The sequence below is a fragment of the Poeciliopsis prolifica genome, unplaced genomic scaffold, assembly GCF_027474105.1.
Source record: "Poeciliopsis prolifica strain line A6 unplaced genomic scaffold, Auburn_PproV2 SCAFFOLD001, whole genome shotgun sequence".
In the NCBI taxonomy this organism is placed as follows: domain Eukaryota; kingdom Metazoa; phylum Chordata; class Actinopteri; order Cyprinodontiformes; family Poeciliidae; genus Poeciliopsis; species Poeciliopsis prolifica.
The window spans coordinates 1,914,011-1,939,912 of NW_026562376.1; the positions used below are offsets into that span (position 1 = coordinate 1,914,011).

General features: G+C 39.3%; 1 protein-coding gene across 4 annotated transcripts in view; it reads left to right on the forward strand.

Moving 5' to 3' along the window:
- tspan9a (tetraspanin 9a) overlaps window positions 1-25,902 on the forward strand; it is a 187,441-nt gene that overhangs the window by 151,885 nt on the left and 9,654 nt on the right. For 3 of the 4 annotated variants that reach the window (XM_055027638.1, XM_055027619.1, XM_055027644.1), the window contains 5 exons: window positions 1,082-1,273; window positions 7,013-7,087; window positions 21,274-21,375; window positions 21,694-21,825; window positions 23,220-23,303. In XM_055027638.1, coding sequence (XP_054883613.1) covers window positions 1,082-1,273; window positions 7,013-7,087; window positions 21,274-21,375; window positions 21,694-21,825; window positions 23,220-23,303 — 585 coding nt within the window. The remainder of the gene's footprint in view (window positions 1-1,081; window positions 1,274-7,012; window positions 7,088-21,273; window positions 21,376-21,693; window positions 21,826-23,219; window positions 23,304-25,902) is intronic. The other variant, XM_055027628.1, reaches the window with a different exon arrangement.

Sequence of the window (25,902 nt, forward strand, 5' to 3'; positions counted from 1 at the left end):
ACCAGGTCTTTGTCTTCACACCAGCCTGTGTGAAGTCAAACAGAACAGCTCAAAGGTCAAAGTTCAGCAGCAGTCAGACTGAGCTCGTCTGACATTTGAGATGGGGATGTGTGGCTCTTGCATGTATCCTGTAGGACTCATTAGACTTCAGGCATCTCTCACCATTTCCTGACTCTTGCAGTTAAAGCTCAAAGTTACTTTTACACATCATCGCCTGATGGTAAGGAGAGCCGCGCTGGAGCTAATCGGTCTTGCAATAATTCTGTTCAAACCTGTTTTAAATCAAAGTTGATACTTCCTCAGGATGTCATGGCACCAAACAGTCCAGAAATTGTTTCAAACCTCAAACTCCATGATCCCAGCCACGCATGTGTCTGAAAATCAATTAGAGCTTATTGAATACAATTCTTATATTTTCCAACTACAAAAATAATGACAATCTGTATTTGTTTGCTCTTTTTGTTGGATGTCACCCACAACTGCCCCCATTTTTCTCACTCTATGTTTTCCAAAGTCGTGTGATATTATCTCTGAAAAAATAGAACAACACATCCGCAAATCAAAGCCTTCCTTGAACGCTCCATGTTGCGATGCCACACACATCAGCAGGAATCTGCTGGAGTGAGATTAGGAAGCTGCCTCTTCTTGTTAAAGTTCAGATCCACTGCAGGTGGCTTCAGAAAGCCTGGAAGATGTCTGGGACTAATTACATATCTGTTTGTTCTGGATTTATTGTAATCTGCTCACATAATCAAAAACTCTGCGGCTCAAGTCCAATTTTTTTTTGCCCTAATCTCTCCCAGAGCTGTTATTGGCTTATCGCCGCTGTAATTAACATAATCCTAGTTGGTTTTTCTGGCTGTTTCGAAACTGTTTGGGTCCCTGGCAGCTGAAACAGTTGGGCTGTACGTTTAGTTTTTGTTTTATTTTTTTCAATAAAAGGTAACCGTAGTTGCTTGAGGAGGTCTTCAGTGATAATCAGGGCATCCAGGGAAGAGCTGGAGATGTTTTAACGTTGTGCCTGAAAAGACCCCAACTTGTCCGTTTCTCACCCTCACATCTGTTGTCTTCTGCTTTGCAGTTGTGTGGCTGTGGGCTGCTTGGCGTGGGCATCTGGCTCTCTGTGTCTCAGGGCAGCTTCGCCACCTTCTCACCTTCATTCCCGTCTCTGTCAGCTGCCAACATGGTCATTGCTGTTGGCGCAATGGTCATGGTGACGGGCTTTCTTGGTTGCCTGGGTGCCATTAAGGAGAACAAGTGCCTGCTTTTAAGCGTAAGTTCAATCTCTGCATATTCAAACTTTAAATTTTCTTGTTTTTTTTCCTTCAATATTTATATAGATTTTTTTTTTTTTTTTACAAAAATTCCTGCCATATAACCATTACAGTCAACAAGACCTCTTGGATTTAGTATAAATGTGTTTGTTTCTCTTAAGATTTCCCCTCAAAATTGTGCTGAATAAGCAAATCAGAACTGTTGAGAAGTTTGTAAACCACTGAAGAAGTTATGTTTTATTCATGTTTTAAGTAGGTATGAATAATAAATGTGTTTGAGTTAGAGATTGTGAATATTGTGTTACAATATTGGTGATTATCAGGGGAAATATAGTTATAAAATCTGGATCAATTTGAAACATTTGGGTTTTTTTTTCATGTACAAGAGAAAAATCTGGATTTATGAAATGTATCAATATAAATACACAGGATGTCTTATTTTATTTCTCCATTTGCAGAATTCAAATGTTATTTTTTTCCAAATAATGTGGAAGTTACTGTTGAAAATCACCAACAGATAAAGGCGCCTCATTAAAAAAGTACAAAAGGGTTTGGACCTTCACAGTTAAATGTTTAAACTGAACTCAATGTTTTTTTATCAGGGTCACGTTAAAACACCAAACAAACAAACATGAATCTTTTAAATGAATCCCAAACAACCCAGCTGGACATTCTGACAAGATTAGTTCTTGTGCCAATCTAATGGGAGCGATTCATTGTCAGTGCAAATGTTTTTATAGACACATAATCTGTTTCCTGCAGACAAGTTTAATTTGCTTGACAGATCTCTTTAAGTTGTCTGTTACAGAACATGGAGAAAAAACAGATCTGTACAAGTTCAATCAGTTTAATGCATTGATGCAACAGTCAGAACGTTATGAATCCTGACATGTGAAGTAAAATATATTCATTATCTCTTTAACATAACTCATGCTGGCAGCTGGGATTTGTTAGGCAGCAATGGAACATTTTGTCGTTTGAAAATGGGAAGTAATCAGGATTTGAGACTGATGAAGGATGAATTGAAATGCCTGGATCAGTGGATCTCCAGAACTGCAGGTCTGGTGATGAGTTCCCAGTCGGCAGCGATCAGTTTCAAACTGGTCCATGTGGTTTTTACTTTGCCCTCAGTAAAGACGGTGCAGACTGTAACTTTCCTGATGATTTGGGGCAATTATAGCAGGATAACGATCCCTACCACAGAACAAAACTGGCTCAGGAGATCGACAGTGAACTGAAGTGTTGATTTGACCTCCAAATCCCAGAGAACACTGAGCAAACATGAAGTACAGGGCAACTTAATTAGCTAGGTGGCCATAATTTTACACTTGGTTTGTGAACTAATGCTTTTATTTAAAAAAGTTAATGTGGATGTGTAGAATGTGATTAATTTAGAGACCTCAACAGAAGCAGAAACATTCCAGTGGAGGTTTACTCTGTTTTCATTCTCAGTTGGGTGGAAGAATGAAATCTTGAAACTGAGCTGCGGGATTCTCTCTTTCTGAAAATTAACACGCTTACATGTCGTTTGCTTCCCTTTGGTCACAGTTCATGTCATGTGCTGGTTTAAAACGGGAAACTCAAATGAAGGCGAGGTTCCTGAGGGGCGAGCGCAGAAAAGGAAATAATCTATTATAGAAACTGGAGGCTGCCAGCCGGGATCCTGCAGAAATGGGCTGACACACCGAACATGGCAGAGAGTAAAGACAAGATCACACCAGAAACATCACACATAACCACACATAGTCACATAAGTGAGCAGACTGAGGAAGGCAGTGAATGACAAACGATCCATCTGTCCTTCAGAAAACCTGGAGTCCGGCATGTCGAGCCCTTTCACCTGCGGCCTGGTCAGTGTTAGGTTTCCAAGAATGGAGCAAGAAATAACTATTAACTATTTTTTCTTCAAAAATTAATCACCATTTTTAGGTTTGCTAAATAAGATTCACAAATCAAAGTTGTTTATGAGTGTGGAATAATTCCCACCAGCATAAGAACTGTGCTTCACTTCCACATCTCATCTTAAGCCAAAGGAAAATGCTCTTTCACAACAGTAATAAAGGTTTTATAAATCTCAAATTGAGCTTTGCAGAAACTCTGTTCTGTATTAAATTATTCAGTTCAGACTTTATTTGTCTTGGCACTTCATCTTTTGAACTGCAGCTGATTCTTCTGCCTTTTTAACACAGTGCAAGATATCATCAAGCCCAAAAATATCCATACCCGCAGCAGATTTACTGCACGTTTAAAGTAATATTTTAATATAACATGTTTCTTGTGACGAGGAGGATCATTAATGATTTGTAGTGACACTTGAATTTGATAGTCTGTGGAGCAAGATGAAGATGAGGGTGATGGCAAAGAGGCTTTCAAACCTCTAAAAGTTGGAGCTCATCTCCAAAGGAAAACTTTGTGGACCTCCATCTATTCACAGTTCACTATTTGAATATTTTTCTGTCCAACATAAATACAATATTCAGCTTGGGAAGCTGAAATATGCAGATAAAGTGCTACTTGATATGCTACTGTCATAAGCAGCCAATCCATGAGCGCCATTCATTTTCCTTGGTGCTGATTGGCTGAACTCCCAGGAGTAAGAAAAACTTTAGATTATTCAGTCCAGACTTGATTTGCATGAGTAATTCTGGATTCATTTTTTTTATGGAAATAACAATAACTAATAGACATTTTTTATAGAAAAAAACTGACATGGCTTTTATTTGTCTACAAATAGGGCTTGTGTCATCCCCTGATCCTATGGCACCCTGGGCGCTGAGCCATGTTGTCCATATTAAACCTGTTTTAGGTTCAGGAAAAGCAGAAACAACTAAAGCAGAATAATGATGGCTGAAGGAGTCGGTACAGTCAGTCGACTCTCCCTCAAAAGGAAGCTTTGTGAAGTATGTCAGCAAATGATTGTACTATATGGGCAAAGCACTCTGAAAAGCACTTAATATTAATGAGTTAAATAATTAAAATGTTCTATTATTCATTATAAAACTTAGTTTGGCTTGGCTTTGCTCTGTTTGGCTATGATTTTATAAGTGTTGTAGCTGAAGCACAAGTTAATGATGGAAGTTTGTTCCGTTGAAGGATGTTTGTGTGGATTTGGAAAGAAAACTAAAACTTTCATGTCTAGAAAGTTTAAATGAGAGGTAAACATAGGCCTCCGACTACTTAACATCACAAACGACTCAATCCCTTGAAGCTCTTGCATCAGTCCAAAGCCCTTCCAAATCCTCGGTGCTAGACACGGCTTCCTTCACCTGGATGACAACTGTGAAGTGGAGGAGAGCAAAGTGCAGGCAGCGAGGAGGCAGGTTGGAGGCTGTGAATAATAAAATGGTTTAATGTAAAATATTACATTTAAAAGTCCTGATGTTTCTTATTAGGCAAAATGTCAGGTAGGGAACATCGACTGCCAGATCACTGAGGGATGGCTCTGCATATCAAGCCATGCTGAGGTTTTTTATGGAAGTGCTGTCTGAGAGTCAGGGTTGTTTCTTTTCTTCTTCTTATTATTATTATTATTATTTTTTTTTTTTTTGCACCTGGGGGTTTTGGAGGTTGTTATTGGGGCTGATGGTGTCATGTTGTTCAAAGATCAGTGCAGGTTTGGATCTCAGGGGGCAGACAAAACCGAGCGTTTACCTTGACAACATCTCCCTTTGGATTACAGCGCGTTCAAAGCTCCGACATCCTCTGCAGTATTTTTTGAGGTTCTTCCTTTTTAGAATGTCAGGAACTGCTTACTAAGAAAATAAAAGTAGACATGAAAACACAAAGATACCTGAAAGAGATGAAAATGTAGAAAGCAGTCAGCTGTAGTCGGTAGCTGACTGGAAAAGCAGCACTGGTTCTAAAACCTGCAAAGCAGATGCTAACAACAAAAGGCTGCTCAAAGTGTTTTATGTGGGCCATGAAATAAGAAATGGTTCACCCCTCCCCTTCCCAATGAGCATTGAATTAATTAGGTTTGTTAGGGATCAAGGTTTTCTTGCTTCCTCCCATGCTGTGCAGAAAAGGTTGTAAATATTGAGTTGAAGCATCAGGGAAGACACATGGTAGCAACTGAGAGGCAAGACTTCAGAAGAGTTTAATATTAAAGTGCAACAAAATCCCAAATCAACAATTTTTAATTGCTGATAATCTGTTTAAATTAGTTAGTCAGAGATATGTTTTTATATAATATGTTTGACATAATAAATTTGTGAAGTTGAATGTTGCTTAAACAGTTGAATTTTCCTCTTGGTTAAAACAACTCAGTAAAACCATCTCACGCAGACACGCCCCCTGGTGGTGAGTCAGGAGTTGAAGTAACGATCATTTATTGAATGCATTATCAGCTTTGCAAATGTGTGAATGTTTGGACAGAGGGTGTTTTGCGTCTGCTGTGACTGCAGGCGGTTTGCAGGGAGGACGACTGGCAGTGGGAGGCGCTTATGACAGCAGAGTTGCAGATCGCCATCAGATTTCAACGACAGAAAAAAACTCATTAATTGTTTGTTTGTTGTTTTTTTTTTTTTTTTTAAGTTGATAGAGGAGCTGAAATTCCACTAAATATAGCAACAAAGTTCGTCCACACTCTTGGACACGCCCTCCATTGTGTCTTGGCTCCGCCCATTTTGGTGAAATGTTTCAAGATTTGGTTTCAATCCACCTCTTTTTCTCTCCTTAAAAAAATATCTGCACTTCCTACATCCAAGAAATATTTTATTCATGACTGTTTGTTCAAACTGTTTTTTATAAACAAACTAAGATTGTTCTGCAGAATATGACGATGGATTGGGCTACAATTTCTAGACAGTTTTTCTTTATATGTTCTTCACGCTGGGAGGGATTTCTGCAGCTGATCTCTCACAGCGAGGGATGCAACATGGTGGCAAGGAGTCGGTCTCCAAATACTTCAATTCTGGTATTCTATCCATAAAGAGTATTTCTGAATGTGAACTAAATTTAATAAAGTTAGCAAAAGCAACAAACAATCTCAAATTCTGAGATTAATAAACCACCTGCCCTAGTTTATATATAAAAAAAATAACAGGACTGTAAAAACAAAATGGTCCTCTTCACAATGTGTCCCGATTGATGTCACTGTTTTTATTGTATTTAAAACTTCCTGGTATTTTAAGTTCTTGGAATTTGTTGCTAAAACTTTTGCATCGATCAGAATGTTGCCTAACAACAGATGTTGCTGGAGGCTTTTTCCACGATTGTTCTCTGAGGTCATAAACTCTTTTTCTTTTGAATATGTGCAGCTGAGGATGTTTTGAGTCATGCATACTTCATAAGTCCTGAAACTTTATTATGTTTCCTGTGACGGAAAAGCATTTCTTCTTATTCTGACTAAGTTACTCAGAGCTTCTATGGCTCATTTTTAATAATTAGTTTTGCTTTTTTTGTGCATCTTTATGTGCTTTAATGTCTTCCTACAAGCAGAAAGTTATGCAAAATGTATGAAAATGTATTGAATGTACAAATTCTATTATTACACCTTTCAGACATTATTATGGTTAGCTTCCTTTCACCTCGATTTTCTGTCTGTAATTACTGTGAGAAATTGAATTTCAGACTCTTGTGTTTTTTATTATTGGAATATATTTTTATCTCAAGCTGCAGGACGCCATCTGTTTTCATCTTCTGTTTGACAACATGTGTTTGTAAAACGTGAGAGCATGACTTTAATAATTGATTTCTACAGAGCAGCTGCTGAAAAAGACTTTCTGTTTGTCCAACAGTTCTTCATCGTACTGCTGATAATTCTTCTGGCAGAGCTGATCCTCCTCATCCTCTTCTTTGTGTACTCTGATAAGGTAAGTTAACTCTGCTTTGTTCTGCATACTTTGTTTTACCTCGACTTGTTCAATTTATTCATAAATATTTAATTCTCTCCTCTTCTGATTTTTACTGGAGCTTAATTATAATTAAAGCAGTTTTAATTCATATTCATTCCAGTTTTAGCAGAAAACAAAATTATTCTGCACAAATGAAATGTGGTTCATCACAAGCTTTTAATACGGCCACCATTAAAGCATTAAGTGTTCCTTTTCTAAAATAAAAATAAAAGTTTTGGTTTTGATGGAATAATCATCTGTCATGTAAATGACTGCTAAAATGGGTGATGTTATTTTAGCTGCTGACCTGATGTTAGAAGTTACAGGAAGCAGTAAGCAGTTTCATTCCTCAGTTTTGTCTGTGAGCCTGCAGCTGAACTCACGCCCTGCCAGCAGCAGGTCTGAGCACGGAGAGCAGAAACAAATCGGTTCTGATCAGTTCACTGGCTGGAGGATGGCCCTGCATGTTCAACTCTAAAACTAACAGAAAGGGAATACATTGTTAAACAACAAATACTTGAGCATAACAGTCTGAAACACACGTCTTCTAGAAGAAATGATGCAGCTGGTTTTTCTTTTAGTATTTTTTTGTTGTTGTTTTTCTTGCATGATGTAGCTAAAGTTTATCTTAAACAGCCTGAGAGTTGGGCTTGATTCAAGTTTGTTGTGCAAGTCTTTAAGACTTTTTCTGTTTTTCTCTATTGTCTACTGGGGCAAACAAATGTATCTAATCTAATTGTCTTTTTGTCTCCACTTCTTCACTTCAAACCTGCCATCAGCTACACTCAGTCTAAATAACTAGAAGTAAAAGTTAGTTGTCCTAGAGCAAGTTTTCTGTTATTTCCCGTTTTAATTATTTAACTGAAGTTAGCAGGAAAGTTACAAAAGTTTCAATAATTTCACTGTACATTCAGGAGTAGAGTAAAAAAGAAAATCCAGAGCATTTTTATAAACACACTTTTATATCATAAAGACAGTTTCCAAGAATTGAAAGAAGGATTGGATGACAAAATGTTCTAAAACCTGCAAAAATCTCTAAAAATGATCAGGGAGGAGCAGCAGCAATTTTCCCCAGCATTCTGTAGAGTCGGGTTAGATGGGCTTTCAGCTGACTGCAAATATATCTGCTCAGCTGAAATATTTGAGCCACATTTCCAAGCAGTTTGGCACAGTAACAATACTAAACATCACCAAATGATTGCCTTACCCACAGTGAAGCACGGTGGGGGCTGCATCATGTTTTGCTTTACATTTCCTCATCAGAAGCTTTTCACATATTTATTTAATGAGGTCAGATGATTGAGTCTCATTTAGAACCTCAACACGAGCTCAGATTCATGTCAGATAAAATTATGATGACCTTCAAAACACTGAACTTTATTTAAAAGCATTATTTTATTCACTGAAGTTTTTTTGATGAGAAAAGTTTTGGTGATCCAGTGTCAGTCAGGTTGTGGGATCCTGAGAGTTTCCTACTGAAGAAAACTGAGTGCTCTGAATCCAACAAGGTATTAAAGGCAATGCACACGTATGCAGTGAGAGATTATTGCAACATTTTCCTTCTTTTCCTGTAGACTTATTTTTCTTTTTTATAGTTGAGCTGAATAGAAGAAACCGAAGATTGAAAAAGTTTCAAGGTGATTTATTGTATTCTTTTTCATATCACAAAACCTGGACTCTTAACAGGAGTGTTGGCAATTTTAGAGCCATTGTCAGCTATATAAATAATGGAAATACTTTTCAGCCTAACATATCATATGTTACCTATTGAAAATAACTTGACTCCACTCTCAGCTGTTGATGTATGAAAATGTCAGCCTTGGCATGTCAGTGTCTTAAAGTAATTAGAGTTTCCCAGTTGTCTTCCAGGGTCAGAGCCCCCCCTCCTCCATTCCTTGTATATTTAGTATTTTCTGCAGCAGGAGCTTGAATGTCTTCATGCTAGCATTAGCCCAGCAGTCAAAGGTCAGGGTACCAAACCGAACCAGTTGGCTCTGTGTAATTAGCTCGCCACATTTCCCATGACCTCAGCAGGTGAAGTCAGGTGAACGTCTGGGGCGACAACAGATGGAGTTATTTTAAGCTGCAGATATTACCAGACTATATCATCCACAACTGTTTCTTCTCTGCGATGACAACTTGTGTTTCGCAGGACAAGCACTCACAACTTCTATTTGTTTTCAAGGACAGTTTGTTGATAGATGTTTTTTCTCTCCTACTTTCCACCCTCGGGACATCAGCTAATTCTCCGTCTTTGTTCAAAGGTTATTGCTCAAACTTAAACTCTCAAGCAGATAAAGGAATTCATTTAGTAACCCATCAGTTCTCAGATTTGGATCAGGTCTCACAGGCATGCCATGCCTGGAGTAAATATGTTTGATGCCTTATCAGCAAAATATTTCTGGCTTAACTTTTTATGGAGAAGGGAAAAAAAAGAAGAAGAAGAAGAAATCATGATCCCTCCTGGGGAATTTAAATGGAGAGCCTCTTTGCGCTCCCATCACCTGTGAAGTCAGAAAAAGATAGCGAAGCAGGGCTGAGGATTTTTTTTTCCAAATGAGAAATGAAATGAGTTTGCATTAATAAAGGATTGGATGTTGCTCTGGGAGAACTCTCTGATCCACACATGTTTCAGTAAATCCCCCATAACGATTCATGTTCGTCCCATCTCGCAAAATTACAGTGAGTTTAGACCTAATGGGATGTGAAGCTGCGATAATGTGGATCGGGAATAAATCTGTTTCCTTTATTGGTCTTCAAATGTCATCGGGAAGTGAAGCTATTAAAGCTAACTATGGGAATTTTCAGCTGGCTTCTAAACAACACGCCTGCAAAGTTAAGAGGATTGTTTAGGGCTGGATCAGGAGTTGCAGACCAACTGAAAGTCGAGATCAGATGAAGGACAAATGTTGTACATCACATCCAGCAACAAGAAATTGCTTGTTTTGTCTTTTTCGCTCCTCAATTTCCTCATCTTAAGTGAGATTACGTATGCTGTATGAGGCTCTCGGCATCCGCTGCTGCAGGCTGTGATCAGAGGAATCTCTAATTCACTTCTCCTATTTGATCCTCTAATCACAAGGCATTTATTAACAAGTCTGGAAGACATACAGTTGTTGGCAGCTTTTAAACATAAATCAGCCTGCAAGACACAAAATTTATCTTTTAAATAGGCCATGGAAAAGTCATGAGTGACGCCTCATGTGAACTTCAAACCTCCTTGTGTGACAAGCTGTCAAACACGCATGGAGAACACACCAAAAAGCTGGGAGACGTTCTTATGAAAGCCTTCGTTTAGCTGGTCGTTCTCTCACATTTCCACCTGTTTATTCCAGTGTTAGCGGCGCCTTTCTTCCCCCCTAATGGGGAAATTCTTGTTCATCTTCCTCAGCCCAGCAGTTGTGCCTGCAGGTATGTGTGGGTCAGGGTTTTTTCCCTCCACAGCCCTGAGATGTTAAGCTTGCTGATTAAATGTCGTGTAGCGGCACATAGTATAATAAAGGCCGGCCCTGCAGTTAGCAAGCAGCTGACTGCAGCAGATGGCGGGGCCACAAACCAGATTACAGCCATCCGTCTTGAACGCTGTGACCTCATTGCGCCTTCATCGCCCAACGCCCAGCCGAACCCTGCGGAAAGTTTATTAGGACGGAATAAGAGCGAGCCACGATATGCAGCCTGAGAGCAGGACAGTAGGTGAGTGTGCAGATGGAGGTGATAGAATGAGTGAAATAAGATGTCAAAACCTTTAACTTACCTTACAAGGAGCTTCAGTCATGAAGGACGAACCTGTATTGCGTGGAAGAGTTTCATACAGCAGCTAGTGGAATTACTGATGCCTTCAAAAGTCACCTAACTTGGAAATAAAGTCAAAATTAGTTTGATTTAATCTGAATCTAAATGCACCTCTTCTGTTTCTGGTCTCAGAGATTCATTAGAGAACAACAAGCATCAAGGAGACTAAGGAACCCAGCCGACATTAGCAGCATGGTTAGGTTTGGAACAACAGCCCAAGCTCTGAAGACTCATTAAAGTCTGCAACAAATGATGCTGGGGACACAGCAAACGTGGAGGAAAGTGAACTGGTCTGATGAGGCTGAAATCACAAACAAACCGTCAGGCGTGGAGGAAAAGGGACAATAATCATGGTCCTGCTTACTCTGTCCCACCCATGAAACATGGTGGTTGCAGCATGATGCTGTGGGGGCGCTGTTCTTCCACAAGGACAGGGGGGACAATCAGACCAGAAACTGAGGTGGAGGTTCACCTTCCAGAAGAAAAAGCAGAGATAAATCCGGAGATTCATTAGTTTGGTCTCTGTTCCGCTTGGCGTTCAGAGATCTGATGTGATGAATCACATCAGAGTCCACTTCAACCAAACCAAGGCCAAGGTTTGTAGGTGAACCAGAGTTTGCTTTTTTTGGGTTTTTCACCTTCCCAAATGAAGCTGACTGTCCAGGCAAACGGATGAGAGTTTAATTAAAGCAGACTAACCAGGAATGGTGCGAATGCAGCTTTCGATCATCCCTCTTCTATCACATGTGGATAAAACAAATGGCTCACTGGCAGGATCCTGAAGAACCTGATGACGTGTTGAGGAGGTAATTTAGCCGTTTATTTCAGTTACAGACTCTGGCTCTAGATGCAAAAGACGGTGATTGTAACACGGCTAAGTGTGACTATTCAGTAGGACAGAGTCCCTTCGGTAAAGGCGGGACATCGTTCAGTCATCGGTTGTGCGTTACGACAGACGATGAGGATCCTTTCCGTTTACCTGCCATGGAAAAGACGGAAAGGAGACGGGTTATGTTCCAGAGGGGTTCAAAGTAACTAATTATGGATAAAATATCATGCATAGAAGATCATTTGCTTAATTTAACCCTAAAAACGTGTCCAGCAGATGAGCTGAGTAGATAAGCCTCCAATTATGCTGTGATTTAACTGTGAGCCAAAAGCGTGTTTCACTTTCCTTCTCAAAAGCAGGAAGAGGTGGGAGTATTTTTGCCTGGATGTTCTGCTTTGACTACAACCAATTTAATTTAATCAGTTTAAATAGAGTGACTAAAACAATCTGGCCTTTATTGCAAAGAATAGATGTCAACACCATGTTTTACCCCATCGGATGATTTATGGAGCCTCTTCTGCTGGAAAACAGCAAATGGTTGTGATGAGAAGTCTTGCACTTTTAATTTATTCTATGAGGATGCAGAGTACAGGCCTCATTACAGTTTTGCTCAAGCATGACCAGATATCTTCCCCATGTAACTACATCTGTTTGAGTCAAAGCAAAACAAATAACCACTTCTCCGTTACAGAAAAAAACATAATTGTTCAGAAATGAAAGTAATATTCTTGGCTGGAGCTGGTATGAAATTTTCACAGCAGGATACCTTGAATAAAAATATTGCTTCTGTTTACACAAGGATGAAAAATGAACATACAACAATTGAATTCATTTTTATTAAAAAGCAAGAAGAGCAATTATTACCACTACAGCTGCAAAAATAATGAGCTTTTCACAAAATCTAATGCAGGTTGTGTTCGGTTAATTATTTTTTATGATAGTGATGCTTCCTGGCAATAAACCTTATAATGTTAAGCCTGTTTATCTCTCTTTAAATGGGGCCACAGCAACTAGACTGTATTTATGTGTTTAGCAGCAGAGTTCAGTCTGTGGGTTTCACCTTTTAGCCAAATTATATTTTCTGTCATTTATGTTTTTTGTCTAATTCTTTTGGACTGGATGACTGAATATTTAAACATGACAAAATCAAACCAAAATAAAGAATGGATGGTGAAAGTGACTATGAAGCATAATCAAGTCTTTGTTTCTCACCTTTCTAATAGAATTGAGAAAATATTTGCATTCCATCCTTTCATCTGTCTCAAATATAATTGTTGCAGTCTGTTCAATTTGTTCCCTAAACTAGAGACAGCTTCAGGATATTAGCATGTTTTATTTTAAGGGTCATTTTCTTGCACCTTCATTTTCATGCAAAACACCTTTAATTGTTTCACTCTGGATGTAAAAGTAAATGTGTAACTTTCAGTGTAAAGCTACTGACTGACATATTGTTTAGATCATTAACATCTTGTTGTTGAGGAACATGAGTTCATCTTTACTATTCATGGTTCTTAGTGGATCCCTTGGCACATATGTTTTCAGCTGCCAGAAGAAAATCCTGACATGAAGTTTCTGAAAATCCCAGATGATCGTGTTTGTGACTAGGGAGCAGATTGGAGCATATGACCGTGAACGATAACGCTGCTCCTTGACAGCTGAGTGTGTAAACTGTCACTTATCGCTGGTTGCCAAGTGGTTAAAGTTGAGAAACTAATCAAAGTAGGAGAATTTTTAGGTAATGTGTTTGGGAGGGAAATGTTTGCTTATCAAGGTCTCCTGTCAGCAGACCCAGAACAGGCCAGCATTCACTTATTCCAGAGTTTGTACTTGGTTGTGTTTATACACACTCCCATATACACCATCTGGAATCCAGTGTTTCACAGATGGGCTGTGCTTTTTATTTTAAGCAGCTGTGTTCAGAATGGTAATGTCTACACCAAACAACCTGCAGAGTAGATTGATTATTCTGAGTTTGTGTGACTCTGTAATGCTTTTAACTACTTCCTGTTTCCTATAAGAAGTTGGGCCTGAGGCACCATCTGGCGCAACCTTTGTTGTCTGTTCACAACATTTGTGTTTACTAAAACACAAATGTTGATTTTTGATCTAGGGTGCATTCACACCAGCCCTGTTTAGTCCGCTTCAATTCAACTCCAGTTTGTTTGCCTAGAAAGGTGTGAAGGCATAAACTGATGCAGACTGAAAAAAAACTCTGCTGTTGGTCTCAGTTTGGTTAAAATATATGTAGCAGGGACATAGAGCAGGGAATTCTGGGTAAATACAACCAAAACAACATCTTTTACCAAAGATAAATCCTACAAAACACTAAAATCTGATAACACTCCATCTTTGTTGATATTTTGTGAAGAAGGAAGTAGAGCTCTGTGTCTTCATCAGAGGATTTTATGTCATTTCCTTCAGTGGTTCTTGGTGCAGCGCCACCACAGGTGAGGAGGGGAAATGGTTTGGTTCATTTCACACAGTGAAGGCAAATCCGACTGAGTCTACCAGACGATCAGGTGTGAACACAACCTGAGTCTCTGAAGCCTTAAATATTAGATCAGTCCTGCTTTTTTCGAGCCGTGAGCTCCGTCCTGAACTCTGGTGATGAATATTGGGTGTAGCTTCACATCAGCGCTGTGACAGGTCCCGGTGGACCTGCTCTCTCAGGTGTTATCTTGTCATCAAATCTGGAGCCTGGTTAAGAAAGAACGAGGTTCTCACGCTGGGATACCTTCCCTGTCTGCAGTGGATCAGATGTGCTTAGTAAAGAGAGGTAAAGCTGAGTAAGAAGAACCCAAACACCATCTGGGAATTTAAGCGAAATGTCTTTAATTGCTGTTGTCTTTGAGGACAGGTGGTGAATGCCAAGCTGTCCTTTCTGTTTATGTGAGGCAAGACATAAAACTCACTCTTCCCTTTATGCCATATACACACACTAGTCACTTTATTAAGTATATCTTATTAAGGTGGGTTTTTAAAATGTGAAATATTCTGGTCCATGTTTGGCAGCAGCATCTCCAGTAACTGCAGATCTGTCTCCTGCCGTTCCTCCTCATCCCAGAGGGGCTACGGCTCTGAGTTCTGACCAAGGAGGACATTAAAGATCAGATTTATGTTCAAAAAACCAGCTTAAGACGATTTGAGGTTTGGGGAAATGTGCATTATCCTGCTGGAAGTAGCCATAGATGGGTCCACTGTGGAAACTAAAGGGACAGTGTGGGATTTAAATGATGCTCAGAAGGAACACAGAGAAAACATAGAAAAATATCCCACCAGCATCACATTCAAAGGACCAGGAGAAGTTTTTCCAGTCTTTTATGATCCAATTGTGGGGAACCTGTGTGAATTATAGCTTCATTTCCTGTTCCTGTCTGGTTCCAACGTACCTTGCATGCAGAGATGGTCTGAACTCTGGTATCAATGCTGCATTTGCATTCACACTTTGACTCGCAAAAAGTTTTCTTTTTGTCTCTGGAGACCTGACAGATGATAGTGAGTCAATGTGATGTTTTCATACTACAACCAGGTCAAAGGGCTTTAAATGTTGAGAACCTAAAACATCACATTTTCACAAGCACCATAATCAAAATGATCAAAAATCATTATCAGATATTGGAATGGACACTAGAATTAATCAAAGTTCTTATGAATCAGAGGTCGTTCTAAACTGGTGGATTTTCAGCCTTCATTTAAAGAAAATCAGTTATTTAGTTTTCTGAAAGTTTGTTCCAGACTAGAGAAGAATAGAAGCTGAATTCTGCTTCTGCGTGTTTGGTTCCGGTTCTTCGGATGCAGAGCAGGATCGACTCTTTAAGCAGACATTGTTGCAGTGATCAATGCAACTAAAGATAAATGTATTGATGAGTTTCTCGAGCTCTTGCTGTGACATTCATTTTTTAGAAATGTTCTTCAGGTAATAGAAGGCTGACTTTGTAACTGTCTTTATGTTTTTCTGAAGGTTCAGTCGTTTCTAGCGGTAATAACTGAAGCTGTGTGCTGACTGTGGACCGCTTTAGGTCTACAGATCATAGTCTGTGTGAGGGAAACCTCAGCAGACCCGTTGGTTCTCAGATGCTTGAACACCAATCAAGTCAATTCTGTTCCTGTCATTTAAAACATCAGCAAGTCGCCTTCACTACGACTCGATGAATAAATGCATTAACTTGTTGCCGTGGTTATTTGTGTCAACAAGCAGTTGAACAGGTGAGGCTGTAAGGTGACCAATGATTTTATTGTGCTTTCCCCTTTTTTGTCTCCGTTTTCCCGGCTGAACCCGTCAGACTTCGGTGATGAATGTGCTGCTGAGCGCAGACATGGCCAGCCTGGAGGAAAGCACAAGCTTATCTTTGTAATGAGAAGTGTGAGCTGTGTCTCAGGCCTTTGTCAACACATGCCACACATGAATCATTGCACTGATGTCCTTTGGCAACTTTCAAGTGAAATTACTGGAAAGAAACCTGGATGTTGGCTCTTTGTGTTGTCGGGAAAGAGTTTCCAGTTCCAGCAACAGAAGTTTGTTTTCCTCATGAAATATTGCGACAAAAATCTGTTTTATCTCCTCCTTTTTGTTCTGAGCTCATTTGCCTGACTCTTGTCATTAGGTTTCCTTTCAGACTTTAACAAAGATGCTCATGCAAGAAATGGAAAATGCGACAAGCCTTAGTGGAAACTTCTGTTTCTCTCTGTGTTTTTACTTTAAAGAGGAAGCCGGGAGGGGAGGAGGGTTCTCTCGTGACTATGTTAGTGTGAGGAGTCAGTAATGAGTGAGCAACATCACATATAGCCCAGCATGGGGAGCAGATGATAAAAGATGGAACCGGAGTACGAGGCAGAGATTGATGATGCAGCTCGTCATCTAATTTTCCTGCAGAGGGACAGATATGGTAAGAACAGCAGCAGCAATGCACAGATCTTCCTCTGCATCTCTGAGAAACAGAGAGAGAAACAGCAGTGAAACATGGAATGATGCAATTATTATTTCAAAGCGTTGGAGAGGGTGTGTTAAATGTCTTCTTGTAGCTAAAGACCTTCACCAAATAAAATCCCTCGAACATTTATGTCTGTTCTGCTGATGGATTTTGTTGCCTTGCAGCTTTAAAAATTATGATTTAAAGTTTTCTGGGATTTTTTCTACCTGATCTGAAGAATATTAGATCAATCTGTCAGTACTTTTAAAAAGTTTTCATACCCTTGTTTTGCCTGGCAGAGCTTTTCACCCAGACCTGCTTCATTATTGATTATCATACAAGCTCTCTATATTGTGCACAATATATGAATGAACCTGATCGAGTGATTTCACCTGACAGTGCTTGGTAAAATAGTTTTTTTTCCACATAACGTTTTCATATTTTATCATGATACAAACACAAACTTCCACAAAATAGAGATGATTGTCAAATCTGAATAGAATTTTTCCTTCTTATTTTTACAAATAAAAATCTGAAATGAATCAAGTCGAGTCAGAATGAATAAAGATCATCTATGAACTCCAGATTTTCTATTTCTGGACCTTAGGCTATTTTAACATATGAATATGTTTAGTGTGGTTCTCCTGCAGGAAGGTGAAACTCCAAGGCCCTAACACAGAGGTGTCCAAAGTGTGGCTCAGGGCCCATTTGTGGCCCTTTAAGGAGTTCTTTGTGGCCCTCAATCAAAACTACAAAAATAATACAAACTTCTTTTTCCAGGTTAATCCTGACGGTCGATGAAAAAAGATAAATATGAATATGGAAGATACAACACAAAGGAATCATTTACCATGTACTGTGTCTTCTGTAGAAACCAGGCTAAACTGGCTGCTTCATTTTATTTCAAGTATTTCTGTGTCAGCTTGTAACACGTTCCAGGCGAGTAAAATCCTTTTTCAATGAGCAGAGAAATCAGACAATGGCTGGAAGCACCTTGCTTTGTTAGAAACTGACACACAGGATGAGCCTCTTTCTTCTGCTCGCATTTTAAAAATACATACCCCTCTGCTCTCCCATCAACGAAGCATTAACTTAAAGAAAGTGTGATCCCTTTGTCTTGATGTTTTTTTAACTCGTGAAAACAACATACAGTATTACATCACCGTGTCATTTTTCTTTCCCAGCCGTAATTATCTCATATCTGCGGAGCCTCCTGGTCTCTCTTTCTTGTTAGCAAATCCTCACAGGCACAGCAAACAGCAGGAGAGCTGGGCTCTGAATCTGTATTACATTAACACATCCAATGAGATATTAATCACCAGACATGGCACGACCCCAAGCGCGTTGTCGAGGTTCAGTCAAGAGGAAAATGATACGTTTGTGCTGTGAAAAGGCAAGTTTCAGCGAAACAGTGTCAGAACCACAGACATCACATCAAAGTCTAAATTATTATTTTTGAAGTGGATTAGAGTGATATTTTGAGCAGCTGACAGTCGTGTCTACACAGACTGTTAAATGTTTAAAATGCTTTTTAAATTCGGACCTGTGGGAGTGAAAAGGAAAAGAAACACATGTAGCTTTAGATTGAAAATGATGACTGAATGATTCGCCTCTCAACAAACTGCCTGCGAACGGCGATGGCTTCAAGCAGGAGAGGGCAAGACTTGAGGCTCAAATATTATAACCAAAAATGTATTTTAAAAATCATTTTAAATAAGACTTGAAATTATTTAAAATGATTTAAAATAATTGGTTTATGTTCTTGAAGAATTTTGACTGCAGTTGAAGAGGAGTCGAAATGCGCAGAAGAGAAAAAAGACTAAGAGCCGAAAAGTGAAAATATCCCAAACTTATTGATAGGTTTGTCATAAAACTGTTAGAATTAAAGCAATTTAAAAATAGCTGGAAAAAAACAACAAATGAACACATTTTCACTAAATAATATCTGGGGAAATTTTAGCTCAAAGTGTGTAAATGCTTATTAAAGGAAATGAATACTTATTCTGACTTAAAACATGCATAATGATATTAGCCTACAGAGTTTTGTGTAATTTGTGTGCAGAACTACAGTTTTGTTCTCCAACTCTGTGTGTCAGAGACAGAGGGATAATTGTCTTTGTTCTGAAATATTGTTATGAATAAACTCAGTGTTATGTTATTGTGCCATAAAGCTACACTTTGCCTCTGTTCCAGCTGATTGTATGAAGCATTAGTACTGAAATGGCTGATTTATTTGTAACCAGAGAAATTTCTGTTTTTCATACTTTGATGAGGATTTCTTTCATTTTCCATGGACATGTGGTCTTAATATGAGCATAATTATTTGCATAAACTATATATTTCATAAAACACTGAGAAGACACCTCTAAGAGTTTACATCTATTTTTACTTCAATATGGGAATTGTAAAACAAGAAGGAAATTTCCTGGTGGAGAAAGAGCGGCTCAGTTTTAAAATGTCTGCTCTTTTTCGTAAAGTTTGCTGCAAGTTATTTTAAATTTTGAAACAACACACATACAGAAGGCATGTTATGTGCATTCACACATTTTCTGGTCTCAACCCAGCCACGTCTGCAAGCATATTAAAGTAGCTGCGTTCTTGTTCTGTTACATCCAGTCATTACCAAAAGAAACAGCTCCTCTGACGGTCTGTTCCTCCACATTACGCAACCTTTTAGGTTCTTTTGACTGTAATCTTTGTTTCATCTGAAGAACATGAGATAATTCAGAAACAAAAGGCTGTGAACTTGTAAATCACAGAATGATTCAATTTTGATAACTGTCTCTCAGCCTGGAAGAACAAGAATAGATTTCTTTCCGTTTCTTTCTTTTTTTTTTTTGTATTTTTTGCTGTAGTGAGTAGAGGTACGCTATGAAGGAGAAACAGAATCCCTCTCCATCTGTTATGCACAAAGGTGCATGGATGATCTTCTGCTGCAGCAGTTGGCAAGAGGAATATTTTACCTGAAAAGGGGAAAAAATGGATTAAGTTAAATGCCAGAAAAATTTGGAAGCAGACATCACATCTGTACATAAAAAGATGAGAAGAAAATGCCTTCAGCTTCTGAATAATGTGCCCAGAGCAGCTGTGAATGCACAAAAGACTCTGACAAAGTGACGAAAATCAAGATTTAAACTGTTGGAGTCGCTAGTTTACTGGTTCTGGTTTGGAAATCATTCAAAGCTTTTTTCTTATGGTAAATGTTGTAGATTCAAGCATTTGGAGTTTAGCATGCATTTCCTTTTCTTTTTCTTTTTTTTTAAGGTTTTGTTAGCTCTAGTGGCATTCATCCAAAAGTAGTTGGACAGGAAACAGGGCAGTCAGAGAGGGGGAAGAAGTGCTGCAAATGTCAGCAGGCCAGGAATCGAACCTGTGACCACCGACACGAGGCCCTGCCCCACCCCTGCACCGCCACAGCACCTAGCAAGCATTTGTAAATTAATGATCTTACTTCTTATTTTTGGTCAAGTGCAGGTTGACGAGCCCTTTACAAAATATAAACATAGATGTTCATTTATCGACATTTAGGTTCATCAATGGGTTTTAAATATTCGTTTAAAACCCAATTTTTATTTACCTTGACTGAAGAAGTCAACTCTGAATAAACTCAACATGATTCTCTTGGGCGGGTTCTGGTGGCAAAGGAGAGCCGACTGACAGATCCGCAGCTTTGTAACTGTTTTTAGAAACTTTTCACAAAATAAACGATACAAGCTAAAATCAATATCAGCAGGTCAGACTTTGTAAAGATTGCCAATCGGCCAACAAACTGCAATCAGTGCACTTCTAATTTCCTCATGACTAAATATTGTGTGTCACATAACTCGAGTTCAATGCTTTGGATGCAGTGGCGTGAAACACGCTGGACTCTGAAGCAGTGCAAACATGTTGTCCAGTGGGCCGAATCGCTGCCTGGCAGTCGGACAGAGGAGCCCGGGGTGAACGTTAGGACACAGAACATGTTACGTTTTACCTCCTGGGATCAAACATCTTCTGTGTCTGACAGTCACCACACAAAGTTAGCAGGAGGTTTAAATGCAGAAACATATTCATATTATGATGGACACATTTCGCAGATACTTCAGTCAATATAGGGATGCTTAACTCTTTATTCAGCCAGAAAAGTAAGAAGTTCATTGCTATTTATAATCGTCACTCAGTTCAGTCACTTTCCTTGAACCCAAAGTAACCCTGCTGAGAAAATAACACCAGAATCAAATACATGTGACATCAAATATAGCAGAATCTGATCATTGCGTCTATACTTATTAATCATAACAGAAATGTTAAGAGCTTCTCAGAATTCGGTCCATTTGCTGTTGCTGCTCTTTTTCAAATAAACACTCATGTTTGACTCAGCATTATTCATTTCATGAGGAAAAACAACAATTCATAAGCAGTTCCACTCAGTCCTCTAAAAGCACTCTGCACAGTGTGGATAATGGCCTGATTGTTTACATCTATATGAAAACCATGTTGATTTGAAAAGAGGGAAATATGTGACCGCACAGCTGCAAGCACTCCAGCTAACGCTGCCTTCTTGAATCTTAAAGACGGGGAGCAAAGCTGCAGGTCAGACGACTGCCCTCGCTGAGGCGGCTGACCGCAGGCTGATGTTTTCTCTTTATCTGCAGGTGAGCGAGAACGCTAAGCAGGACCTGAAGGATGGGCTGGCTCTGTACAACTCAGAAAACAACATAGGCCTTCGAAATGCATGGAACATCATCCAGGCGGAGGTCTGTGGGCCTCACACTACACATTACACTGGTGTTACATTAGCATCAATGTTTAATCACCTAAATGCAAAGTTATTCTGAAACATTCCAGCTAATGCATTTTCAGGCGTGTAGCTGTACCATTAATGTGACGTAAAAAAAATCCAACCTGGCTGGTGGAGAGAAGTCCTTCCATTATTTAAGACCAACAAACCAATCAAAAGACAGAGTTGTGTGTGGACTCTGTGGACTGACAGATGTGCTGTGGACTGACAGATGTGCTGTGGACTGACAGATGTGCTGTGGACTGACAGATGTGCTTGTGTTTGTGGATGGCAGTGGAAGTGCTGCGGTGTCGTAGCGTACACGGACTGGCACGAGGCCCTGAAGGAGAAGGTGGTTCCGGACCGCTGCTGCCAGGAGCATTACCAGAACTGTGGCCGCAACTCCACCAACATGTTCTGGAACCGGGTGAGTTACATGTTTCACAGGTTCCACTCACTGGTGGTGACACAGAAAACTGTTACAGTATGGTCAAAGTTCAGGAAAATTATTGCAGAACTAAACAAATTTACACAAAAAATTTAATTATTTATGCAGAAACATAAAGGTAGCACAGTTTGTCTACTCTTAATGCTCTTAAGTCTGCTAATTTCTGTTGCTTGTTCTCTTAACGTTTTTCTTCCACTAAACTTACCATCAACCGTTTTTGCCTCGTCATTAATTGTGAAGCAAAAATATTTCTTCATTAAAATCCGTTTTGTTGTTCTGCTATAATATTCAGTACATCACTGTGTGTCTGATCATTCTACGCAATTCATGAGTTTTGCATTTTCAGTTGATTTATTTTTTAAATAAATGATGTTTGAAGTTATGAGATGCACCTGAAAGAGAAGATTTCTTGTTGCATATTCCAAAGCAGAACGGCGATGCAAACGACAAATACAAACATATACAAAGGGAGGAAAAAGAACAAAATAATATTGAGATTAATACAAAACAACCACAAACTGACAGCAGAAAGATTCGGCATAAAAAGACCAACATCTAGACAGAAAATAAAAATGATAGCAGAGATTAACAGCAGCCAAAAGGGATCTGGAAAGCATTTGAGGTGTTTTTGCTGATGCACATTAAGCTTACTGAGCTCTTTATCTCATGTTAAATCATTGTCATGCAAACTGGTATACATGCAACATAAAATCCACCATCTATTGCACACTTCCTCCACTGACTGCATAGCAGCTGATTTCCATTTAAACCCGTTTAAACATTTCACTGCAGAATTTGGATCATTACGGCCCTTTTTTTGTTGTTGTTATTGCAGCACGACGTCCTCAACCCATTACAAGTCTAATTTCCTATTTAGTCTGGCGTGCGGTTTGTCAGCAGGTCCAGAGTAAAGGATTAAAAGCTGTAATGTAATTGCCAACATGAGAATAGGCAGACAATGAGGTGGTCCAGTGGGAAAGCTCATCCCTGAAAGCTTGTGTGTAATCCTGCCCAGAGGAGCAGCTGCCTGATATTTCACAATCCCCCCTCAACAAGAAGCTCCTCTGTAAGACCGAACCCGAAGTGAAGTCCCTCACCTCTGAATAAGTAGAGAAAGTCTGCTCACATTAAACCACAGTCCTGCATATAGAAGCCTGACCTTATGGGGAAATTCACTTGTTTTGACACCTCATCTGATATTTATCCATGAGGAGGAAGTGCCCTTTTTATTTAACTGCTTGGTTGACTTTTCCAGGTGACTGAGCAGCTGAAGCCCAAAACTGCAACATTTCTGACACGACTCAACTCCCACGTTGGAAAATGCTCATTTTCCCCTGTTTTTTTTTTTTTTTTTTTTTTTTTTTGCATTGCAGGGCTGTTTTGAGAAGGTGGAAGAATGGCTGGATGAAAACAAGCATCTGCTGGGAACCATAGGCATGGTCATCTTGGTGGTGCAGGTGGGTGTAACAAATATATATATTTCTTTCTCCCTCCCCATTGCTCTTTGATGTTTTTGCATGTGTCTGACAACATGTTGAAAAAAGAGAGGAGAAAGTGCATCCAGAGGCCCCCTGTGCCATCTTGTTCGATTGAGAAAGCTGTGAAGCTTTGGCTCGGTGGGCGTTCTGGGCTCCCACACATCTTGAAATATTGTGGCTCTGTTCTCTATTCCTGTCTGGAAGATTCAAAGCTGTGTGGCTTTGAGCCAAGGAGGCTGCGGTCAGGTAAGGAAGAGCTATTAGACATCGGAGAGCCAAGATACTGAATACAGAGAAGCATTGAGAGTTGCAGATTAAAGCACCACTTGTATTCTATTTATATCCATTGCATTATTTCAGTCTCTACAACAGGATCTCTCTGAACTTTAGCTTGTTTTAGAGCTTGATGTTCAACTGGGAGCTGCAGTCATTAAACTGGGAACTGAGATTGTGGAGATCAGGGGTGTTTTCACGCCTTATAGCCGGTAGAATCGGTTTGATTGGAAACCAAAATTGCAACATTTGTTACATTTTCAGCTGTGATTCTGTTTCAAACTGTGTCAAATGAACCAAACCCTTTCAGCGATCTCTTCCTCCCTTCGCCTGTAGGGGCACTAAACCAAGAACCACTGAAGGAAACAGGAGAATATCTCTGAAGAAGACACTGAGCTCAAAGGAGGCGTCAGATTTTAGTGTTTGGAGGATTTTCCTTTTGTCTTTAGTGAAAGACCATGAGCCATTTCTTCTGCTAGTGCTAGTGTAGCATGTTTGGTGGTTGTCCTGACCAGTTTTTGGAGCAGTCACGTTCTGCATCCAAACTGCCACTGAGTTTACTTCAACCCAACAGAGACCGAGGTTCTTAGGACCAGAATTCACTCTGTTGATCTTTTTTCTGCATAGAGAGCAATTTTATTCTTTTAAAAGGAAAATAATGAGGATATTTGTTCCAGCCTGAGTTTTGTGTGTCATTTCTGGCACTTTGGCCCAGTTCTGGTTTATCGCCTTTTCACAATCAGAGCTCAGTTTCCGCCATGACTTAGTCCTTCCTCATCCTGCTGCTTGCAGCTGGAGTTATTTTATGTGACCATTTTTCTGCACTTTTCTGTCTTTTTCACTGAGCACTTTTAATATGCTGATGCTTAAATAACTCACCAAACTGAATGCAGGCGCTTTGACTCTGAATAATTTACAAACTGTACTGTGATAGCAGTAGTTTAAGCTGCTCCCAGTCTGTCACAGAGCACTTCAAGTAAAGATGAATCACCTGTTACAGAGGCTAATAACCTGCAGCCTACAGAATCAGATGATTTCTCTGCTCCTGTTCTAATATGCTCACAAATCTCTACAATCATTTTTCCATTTCCTGTGATGAGAAGCTCAAACAATGCTCTTTACTTGTTTGATGATTCGTCTCAACGTTAAAAATCTGCTGAATTGCAAACTTTAGTTTTGATGCTCCATCTTATTAAGCATCATCTTCTCCTTCACATCTTCATAAAGTCTCAACACATCATTTAGTTTTTGAAAATGCAGCTTCTGCTTCACTTACTGAGGCAGAGACACAAGCCCATCAGCCTCTCCTTCTCCAGCTCCCTGTTAGGTTTTGTATTGATTCTAAAATCCTGGAGTTTAAATCTTTAAATGCCCCAAACAACATATCGGACTGACTGACCCCTGCGCACCCCCGCTCCTCTCTACCAGGAGGCTATGCACAGATTGCTCTCTTAAATCGAAGGATAGCAGGTTTTTCCTCCCTTTATTTGTTGGTTTTAAATAAGAAGAGTTGTCAACGACGTCAAGCTGGGTCGCATCCAAAATGTGCTGGTGACTCAGTAATTGCATCTCCTAAAAGCAAAGACAAACCCAATCAGGATTTAGTCAGGTGACACTCCATCGACTCGAGCAGATCAGCGCTGACGATGATCGATGTGGCCGACATGCGAGTCAGCAGATGTTCAGGAAAACTTTTCCACTCCTGGCTCCAGGCGGCGGCGAGAACATCGCTGAGAAACGGGAGCTTTGATTGGTTGTTACTGAATCCATTTCACATCTAATCACTGAGGCATAAAACTGGTTGGCTTTTAGTGTTTAAGTGTTATTGCACTATTTATGTAGGTAAACTAAATTCATTTAATTCTATTCCGTTAGTTACTTATTCGGTTTGCATTAATAAATGGAATGGATTGATTGATTGAGATAAACTTCTGTATTGCAATAAATAATCATTTTATTTATTTTAATTTTGTTACAGATTTTGTATATATTAAATGAATGTATGTATTTATTTTATTTAAATAGAGTTTATTTTATTTTTGAGTTGGTTGTTTATTCAGTTTTATACAAGTGAACTATATGAATTTATTAGATAAACAAAGTTGAGTTTATTTATTATTTCCATTTATTTGTAAAAACAGATTTTTTATTTAAATCATCTTGTCAATTTACATCAATACAGAATGAAATAATGAATTAATTTACTTATTTGTTGTTTTTTGTCACATCCGTCGTCAAACAAAACTTATTTACTGTTGACTTTTATGTCAGAAATAATAAAACAAAACAAACAAAGCATGAGAAC